A 10,052-nucleotide genomic window follows, 5' to 3' on the forward strand; every position below is an offset into this window, starting at 1 on the left:
CCGTAGCAAAATATATGACAACGGATTCTCACACCTACCAAATATATCGTACATAAATTTTATTGTACTACAATAATCATTATATTCGATTGCCATCTTGCAACTCGATTGCGTATATGTATTAAAATCGCGATACAAAAATAGGTGTTGATCGTAGACGGGTGAAAATTTGAAGTTGTATGTATTTTTTAATGTTGAATCATAATAAAATAAAATAAAATACCCGATATACACATAAATTTTCAAACAAATTGGTTTAGCTGTTTCGGAGGAGTTTGGTAACAAACTCTCTGCTGCAAGTTGCTGTAGTCTCGCGGTCCGCAAAAAATGGTTTAAAATTTTAGCGATCCCTGAGCTAGAGGCACGTTACTAAGTTCTTGTTATCCACATTATACTCATAAATATACTAATCATTTATAACAAAAAAAGATTTTTCAGTTCAGATTTTTCAGTTTATCGTCTGTTTTTTTATTTTTTATACGTTTGCAATTATAATTTAACTTAGTTGACACAGATATCCATGATACTTCGATATTATATAAACACGCATTCCTATATGTATTTTAAGTTATTCTCATCAAGGCCTGTACCTATTATAGTTGCTGTGGAATAAAATTCCAACACCGAGTATGTGCTTTATATAGTCTATATATATAAAAGTGAATGTATGTTCCCTTATCTATTCCCTAAACTATTCGACCGATCGCAATGAAATCTTTTGTAATAGATTCTTTGAATCTCAAGGAAGGTTTACATATATAGTTTGTCATGTCACGATCCCACCTAAGCATTAACCATATCTCTCGGACCGTTTATTGACAGAACAACGTCTGTCGGGTTAGCTAGTACGAGTATATAGAGATCTGTATTCAGTTGTTGTGTCAGCTACCAACGGCTGATCATGGGGATAATTCGATCAATTTTATTTAATCCTTGATCCATCTTTCGTTAAATTTTAACTTCGATTACTATGAGGACTACAAGATCGTAAATTCCTCTTTTTTAAACGTTATCCATTAATCCATAACCCTGTCAGAGTTTATGAACTAAACGAATGCAATGTGCCCAACAGGGATCGTCAAAAATAATATGACTATAACGGTCTGCCTCGAGTCTGATATGCTAGAAGATTATGAATGAAAAAATATACAGGGTGGGTTTTTGAGAAAGGCGGTGATCGCCAAGTCGGAAACTACGAGTATTAGAGAAAAGTCGTATGCCCTCAATTTATAAGAAAACAATCACTGTTGAAACAATTACAATCACTGACGGAAAACGACCCGAATGATTTTCCAAAAAAAAAAATACATCCTGTATTATTGGACCAATAGACTTTGTTGCTGATAAGGATTAATCTTTGTAAAGAAATGTATTACTTAAAATGAAAGGAAATACCAAATTTTTTGTTTTATTATTTTTACACGGAAGAAAACTCCCCTCCTATTCAAACTTTTTGTTAGAAATCTTACTTTTTTTTGTTGATATTCTATCAACGATAAGTCCTGTCATGGTATCAAATGCAATACGGTCATTAGAGAGACGTATAAACTTATGCATTGGAGCCAACTAAAACCATTTTTGAGCAATTTATAATTTGGTAAAAATGAGATATGAAAAGCAATTTTTTAATTTCATTTCATTTTTAGTAATACATATTACATACGATTTCCGACAAAAGTTCAAGAAATTTTTAGAAACTCAATATGCAGTTATTGTTTTAAGACTTGTAGTTTCCAACTTGGCCATCACCGCCCTTCTCAAAAGACCAACCTGTATATTAAACCGATCATCTACAGAAAAAGTTGACAAAATCATCAGTGACTTAACTTTACAGACAATATTAGAATCACTCCAACAAGATCTATATTATTCTACTTTCTATGGAAATAATCATCATCATCATCAGCGGGAAACGTCCACTGCTGCACAAAGGCCTCCCCCAAATATTTCCACGACGATCGGTCCTGCGCTGCCCTCACCCAACGTATTCAGTAATATAATCGTCATTTATAAATTTAGTAAATGTATCTTTTTACATTTATCTGCATTGTCTTAAGATTATAATAAGTTTTAATATTTTACACACTTATTATATGTATATGTTACGGGCTACGTGATTAACTGGGCATTATTAATAAGGACCGGCCATTATTAATAATGCCCGACGGCATGTAATACGTCAGTGTTTGAGATAGCTTGAATCTATCACTTGGACCAGGCAATGTGATAAAATGTTGGTGCGTTCAAATGCAAAATTTCCTACTGCAGAAATAGGCCAAAGCATTCAAGTAAGGATACCAGATGTAGATTAGGCCAAGATGGATAGTCGTAATATACTTGCTATTATTATATCTGTCGAAAAAGAAAATCTTTATTAGCTTGGAACTAAATACGGTATTTTATACCAACTGTTCTCCAGAAATCAGTTTACTGTGTCTAAAGAAAAGTTCATTTCGATCGACGATGTTCCAAATTGACTCTTCGAGAATGTGCTCGAAGAGACTCTCATTTTGATGGACAAGGCTTCCAGCATTGTATCTGTAGTGGTGACTGCAATTTAAAACGTTGTAAATGCAAGAAATCAAACATTCTTTGCAATTCCAAGAATAAATAAACCTAAACTTAATAACTTTCTTGCACAGTCCTTAATTATTAGATATCCTTGTTGATTTTTCTGAGTTTACAAATTTTTAAACTATTGTTCTTAAGTAATATTTTTGTCAAACTAAAGGTAGGTAACTAATGATGTTATTACATTTTTAATGATTATTTTTTAACTACTATGTGCAATAGTTTATTTTTTGTTAACTTTTCATGGTAATTTTGTGAGTTTAATTTCATTTATTAAACAAAAACACTACAGTTCATCTATTTTATTACTTTGCCCAAGATAGGGTGGGCATTATTAATAATGGCCGGGAAAAGTGAATAATCATGCTGTTTTAATCACATTGTACAATTGAGTCGGGCATTATGAATACAGACCGGCCATTATTAATAGTGCCCGGACTTATCAAATTGCCCGTAACATATACATGACTACATTGTGATTGTCTATGAAACGCCACACTACTCGAAGACTCGTGTGAACAAATTAAACAAATTACAATTATAAATTATGGCAAATTTTGAAGACTAAAAATATAAAGTGTGTGCGTGTAATCTTTACGCGCGATTGAAATAAAACTTAATATATACTTTTTTTTGCTTATCTGAAAGCTCATAGACAAAATATGTTTTTTCCGTTTGCCCTTGTTTGGCCCACCTATTTGACATCCTGTTTCAAAGGCTGTTTGACATTCTAAAACCTTCAGAATTATCATTGAATTGTCTGTAAGCAAAACTATTCAATGCAAATAAAATACTTTATAATTGAAAGTTTTTTAGATTAAGGCCTTTCAATCTAGTCTTATTTGATGATTAAATTAATTTCAAACACCTGCGTTTTCACAAAAAAAACTTTTGAATATCACTATCACTAACATAGAAAATCTCATCGTTTCGATGATTTTTTTTTTGTTTTATTGTAAAAATAACATTCAATGATATTTTTTTTTCATTTAAATGATAATTATTTTATTTAAAACAAATAAATATATTTTTGTATGTATCGCATTTTTACATGCTAGCAAGACACTCACAGATTATTATTTTTTTATTCCCAATATCTTTCAAGTGTCAATTTAAACGTTTTATGTGATTGAGAGTAGGTGTCCCTCACTGCTCAAAAGTCACAACAATCAAAAGTACATACAACAACACAATAAATAGATTATTTTTGCTGTAGCCTCCAATTTGCAATATAGAGTAAACTGGGGGAATATTTAAACTATTTTAGGATAGGGCTCGGAGTTGATAGTAAACATTAGTGTCTTCTACCGCATTTATCATGGGGAGTGTTCCAAAGAGCTGTTTAACCTGATTCCTGCCGCCGAATTCCACCTTCGCACGACTCGCCACAAGTTAGGATATCATCCCCATGTGTGGCGGTCCTCGACAGTGCGGTTTTCAAGGAACTCTCTTCCACGTACTACAAAGCTGTAGAATGAGCTTCCTTGTGTGGTACTGCTTTGCGAAGATACTGTCTTTAAACAGATACCAGTAAAATTACGTAGTAAAACATTATCTGCATACTTCAGACATCAATTCCCTATATACCATATCTAATTGGTAAATTGTATCGGCCTTACAAATAAACTTGGTATAAATTTACACCTGACAATAAGCCAACAATATGCAAATCGCTTACAAAAAGACATTGCTTATGATTGGTTTATTCGGACGTATAACGTTTCCCGCCTTTATTTGCAAAACTGTCTGACATTCGCAAAACTTCAGAATTATCATTGTATTGACAGAGTTGTTAGCAATATAGTCACCAATTTCATATTCTTGTTTTAATCTCAGGTATAACCAGTTTATTTGTAATGCCGTAAATTTATAAGTTTCAAACTTTTCTTTAAAGACGTCTTAAAATGGACTAGTGTAAATGTGGTTTCAAATTTGTTTTGGACTTACTTAGCGACGAAACTTGGTCCGGAGTTGCTGTGATGTCGGTTGTGTTTGTAGATAATAACGCTGCATTTAAGGCTGCCGGGAAACTTAATAGAAATCCTATACCCATGCTATGCAGACCCATGCTAATGAGGATCAGGCTCTGAAAATATTGTTTATTTGAATGTAATAAAATAATACATTTAATGTTACATATTTTCTTCAGTATCGCAAAAGTATCAATTCTTCTTATAATTTTTACTAGTTATGAAAACAAAACGTGTATAAAATTTTAAGTATATTAGACAAATTGATCTTGGTGAATATTACATAAAATGGCGTTACATAAATAGATTAAAAAAAAAGTCAAACTATATACCCATATAAAAGTGGAAAATATATTTTAAATTACTGTGGATGTGATGTGGTGGATGATGAGGGATATGGGCTGCTACCAATAGCGGAAAGAGCAGTTTGTATGTGTTTTATTTGAAAACCATCCTTAAATATAAAAAATAAATTGCCTAAAGTAACTATTCAACGCGGACGAAGTCGCGGGTAAAAGCTAGTAATGATAAAAAAGACTCAAGACTTCAAATAATCCGACACATTCAAGAAAGGATTTTTTTTTAATGACAAGACGAGCAAAGCATTCACCTGCTGCAACACAATAATGCTCTCAAGTAAATCAACGATTACACAGACTACTGGATCCCCGACAATTCGAACACTCCGTTGAAGGAAAATATGCCGAATAGCTTCACGGCTTCGTAGACGTTAGTATTCATTTAGCTTGACAGATCTTTAGACCAATCTATAATTTTTAATGAACGGCGGTGATGAATGAAATGAACAGTGAACGACATTTTGTATTTAGACGCAAATATTAAAGTAAATGGGATGGAAAAATAGGGGATTTCTTGTAACTAATTCAAGTAGGCTTCATAAGATACATACTAGCTTTAAGAGTAAATGTATACACTTTTATAATAAGTCCCAGCCACTGTTCAGGCATAATCTATAAATAAATTTAAATGTTTTATAAAAGAAAATGGCTCTGTCGTAAATCCTATTATTCCATAGCTGAATATCTAAGTGATCGGACAGCCTGGGACTAGATTATGATGATTTTATAGCGATAGAAATGACTGTAAAATATTGTATATTTTTATTGAAAAGAGCGCAAAAAAGGAATGCTGTGAGAGTTTCTTGCGCAGCTTCTTCTCTCTCAGAGAGCCATTTGTTTCCGAAGCAGTAGTAGTACCTAGTATATTAGAAATCAAAAATAATTCTAAAGGAATCAATTTTGAGAAAATAAATGTCTTTTATGCCTTTATAAAATTTCCTAATATTAGATAAATTGGTTACAAGATAATGGTTGAAATTTAAAATTTACATAATTTCCTGCCTTATAGACGATAGATGAATATTATATAAATTAACAATAATCTTGTTTTACAAATTGGAAAATGGAATTATTTTATCAAATTAATGTATTGTCATTGGTCCTCGATAAATCTGCGATGTTTGTACGAAATTTGGCCGTTTAAGGTGGGTCAAAATCGCGCCCAAATGAGTCGGTTACAAACAAACATACATACAGGTGAAGCTAATAAGAAGCGTGAAAAAATGAACCGTCAAATATCGTCCGACAAGCTAAAAATAAAGTGGCCATCCTATCAAAGTAATTATTGTGAAAACAAAGCACACACTTGTGTAGGTACTTATTATATTAGAATTAATCTATATATATAAAAATTTATTGCTATTCGTTAGTCTCGCTAAAACTCGAGAACAGCTGGATCGATTTGGCTAATTTTGGTCTTGAGTTATTTGTGGAAGTCCAGAGAAGGTTTAAAAGGTGAATAAATAGGAAAATGCTTCTTAATTAATTAAAAACAACAAATTTGTTTTTCCTTTGATGTGTCCATATACATAATTTCTATGAGAGAATTTATTGACGCATGGTTTGACAGTTCTGCTGTGAAACAATTTCATTACGACAGCAGGGTGCATATTTTACGAAGTAATTTTTGATGTTATGATATATTATTAACAAATTCATATAAAAAAATATTATTTTATTTATTATATGCAGAACAACGTCTGTCGGGTCAGCTAGTATTTTATAAATAGTAAGCACCCAAGTGTCAAGTGTGTAAGATCCAAGAAAGTATTTATCGCAATAATTTGGTGTGAATAAAGAAAATAACAAACATAATAATGTAATAATTAATATTATTATACAACACAGTACTTGTATTGAATAAATTGTAAATATTGCATAATAATTACACAACTTAAACTTGAAAACAAAATTTATGAACGATGCGGAACTCGAATCCGCGACCACTCGCGTTCCGTAACTTTTGTTCACTTTAAAAAATAATAAATTGTGTCATAATAACTATTAAATATGAAGGTTATATTTATAATATAACATAAAACTCAACGAAAACAACGATTTTAAAGTAAAATTATAATCTGCTTAAGTTTTATTAGAATACAATTAATTCACGTCGGTTTGTTCATATTTCTGGTATACTCTTCTAAATACTCTTAAACTTCTGGTAAATACTCTTCACCACTCGGAAAAAGTGGCTTTAGCGGCCTACCACGCTTACGTGGAGTCTATAATAAGGTATGGGATCATAATATGGGGTAACTCAACAGTAGTAAATAGAGTCTTAATAGCGCAAAAAAAATGTTTGAGGGCTGCAGCGGGAAAAGAACCCCTTGAAAGCTGCAGACCCGTATTTTAAAAATATAACTCATAAACAATTATTGAATTTTTTATTTGAGTGCTGTATGTTTGTTCGAAAAAAAATTAGCGAATTCAATAAGCATGAAAACACTTCTCTTTTCCCATCCAGGGACCCCACCAAACTACTAGTACCTTTCTGTAGAACTACATTATTCCAGAGAAACTGTGTGTGTATGTGCATAAAAATCTATAATCACATTCCAAAAATAATAAGAGAGGTATCGTAATTATATTATATTATAATTAATAATAATAATTATATTATATATATTATATTATTATTTATTATAATTATTATTAATTATATTATTATATTCGAATCCCGGTAGGTGCAAGCATTTATATGATGAATATGGATGTTTGTTTCCGAGTCATGGATGTTTAAATGTATTTATGTATGTTTATATAAATTTATGTATGTTTAAGTAAGTATATTGTATTAAATATATCATTGTCTTGTAACCCATAACACAGGCTATATATGCTTAACTTGGGGCAAGATAATTTGTGTAAAAAGTGTGTCAATATTATTATTATTATTATCGTCAAATAGGAATTTCTCATCTAAATTGAAAATATACCTTAGTAAAAACTGCTTATATTCATTAGACGAATATTTTCAACTTGGCTATATACTATAAAATACTGCTACTAATCTTTTGTTAAATTTATATTATTGTAACTAATGATTAAGAAATGTATTTTATAAATTTGCGTGTCATAAATGTGGCAAACATGTACTTAATAATTTTTATGTAACATCAATCTAACATGTTTATGCAAATAAAAACTTTGACTTCGACCTTTTTATTTAAATATTAGATTAATTAATTAAAAAGATTACTGAAGTGTGAAAATCTAAAACACAGAGAAATTAAACAAAATATACGTTTATATCTTATTTAATGTTTATAATGTAAATAAAATACTTTTTTTATGAAAATCAATAATATTTCATAACATCAAGAATGATTGCGTAAAATGTGCTCCCTGCTGTTATATTAAAATTGATTCACAGCAGAACTGTCAAACCACGCAAAATAAATTCTCTCATAGAAAATATGTCCATACAGAACAAATATTGGAAACAAAAATAATTATGGGTCCCAAATCGAAGTAAAAAAAAATATCTTATCTCTCAAGTTGTACTATACTGCACTCCATGAAGTAATCCCCATTAAAATCAGTTGACTGGTAACAAACATCAGGACACTGGATTCATATATATTAAGATATATATTTAATTTTTTTCATTTCAATCCGAACATATTAAATAGAAACGTCACACTAGAAAGCGCGTGATTCCTTCAACATTTAATAACTGCGATAATAATTTCACCAACAATGTTAAAATATTAATTATTTTATTACCTGACGCCAATACAGTATATCATTGAAACAACTCATTTTGAACACAACATAGAGACCCGACCGAGAAACATTGAATGAAAAATTGTTAATCACACAAGTGTCAGAAAATGAATATTTTAATTGCGTTTTACAGCGGCCTTATACTATCCGACACGATATTTATACGCGATCGGGGGACGATTTTTCGAGAATCTAGCGCTCGAAATCAAAGTCGACCGCTTGTGAATAATAATATTGTCTCACAATAGGAATAATAAATATTTTGTTATTTTAAAGTGATATCTCTTCTTCTAATCACTCACCACTTCTGGGATTAATTATTCAAAATAATTTTGTTACCAAAATTTATGAAATATGTGTGCAGACTAAAAAATATAATTCAGTGTTATTATAAAAAATTACGATGACAAATAAAAAGGCAGTGTTGGTAGGCCCTCCACCACACCCACCACAAGATGGACCGACGATCTGGTCAAGATCGCCGGAATACATTGGATGAGGGCAGCGCAAGACCGATCGTCATGGAGATTTTTGAGGGAGGCTTTTGTCCAGCAGTGGACGTCTTCCGGCCGATGATGATGATGGTGATGATGATTAAAAATAACAAAAATATATTTAACATATGACGACTCATTTTACGTCAAACAAGCGCGTCGCGACGCATTAACACTTTAGCAGATGCTGTAACCTGCTGCGTTTTATTTATTTTCTTTATTGATTTATTATTATTACACGTCTTGATCAAGCTATTACAAGCCAATACGACACTGTCTTCACTCTGTTGGGATTTACAAGATCAAGATTAAACCAACAAAATCTTAAAAAATGTTCAATAGATTCTTGGAATTGGTTGTGAGAGACGCACTGTTGCTGTTAAAATATCTACTATCGCGTTACTTGAGTAGCTTTATAAGGTAAGGAAATATATATATTCATATACAGTCACATTATATATATACTAGTAGTTGCCCGTTGCATTCGCAACTAAAGGTTTTATCTCAACACTGCATGTCAGCCAATAAGTTGGCATAGCGACATCCCATTCTGCACGGACGCGCGCCAAGAAAGGGAAGTTATATATTAGATTATAATGTGCCTAGTGACTAGAAACTGTGATATTCACAATGCTTACACACTTATGCTTACTATTTGGTAAGGTCGAGTTCCATGATATAACATGATTCCACAAAATGTGCAAAAGAAATGTGTTACTGTGGTACTCATAATTATTGTTAAACAGCGTTTGTGTGGTAAAAGTTCCTAAAACGCTAATGACTAGCTTAATGATACCACAGAATAGAGCAACCGCCCTCAGGCTATTAGATAATTAATTGAATTGTAAGATATCTGTAAATAATTGATTTTAAATGATATTTTCAATAAAAATAATAATTTGAATTTAATTTATATTGTATAATACTAC

At 31.4% G+C, this 10,052-nt stretch overlaps 1 protein-coding gene across 3 annotated transcripts in view; it reads right to left on the bottom strand.

Annotated features, from left to right (window-relative positions):
• The window catches only part of LOC126974673 (facilitated trehalose transporter Tret1-like), a 46,346-nt gene extending 37,659 nt beyond the window's left edge, over nt 1-8,687 (bottom strand). For all 3 annotated transcript variants that reach the window (XM_050822224.1, XM_050822225.1, XM_050822228.1), the window contains exons 1-2: nt 8,630-8,687; nt 4,519-4,657 (exon numbers count right to left, since the gene is read on the bottom strand). In XM_050822224.1, coding sequence (XP_050678181.1) covers nt 4,519-4,657; nt 8,630-8,665 — 175 coding nt within the window. In that variant the 5' untranslated portion in view covers nt 8,666-8,687. The remainder of the gene's footprint in view (nt 1-4,518; nt 4,658-8,629) is intronic.
• Between the last annotated feature and the right edge of the window lie 1,365 nt (nt 8,688-10,052).

This window comes from Leptidea sinapis, chromosome 33, assembly GCF_905404315.1.
Source record: "Leptidea sinapis chromosome 33, ilLepSina1.1, whole genome shotgun sequence".
Taxonomy (NCBI): Eukaryota; Metazoa; Arthropoda; class Insecta; order Lepidoptera; family Pieridae; genus Leptidea; species Leptidea sinapis.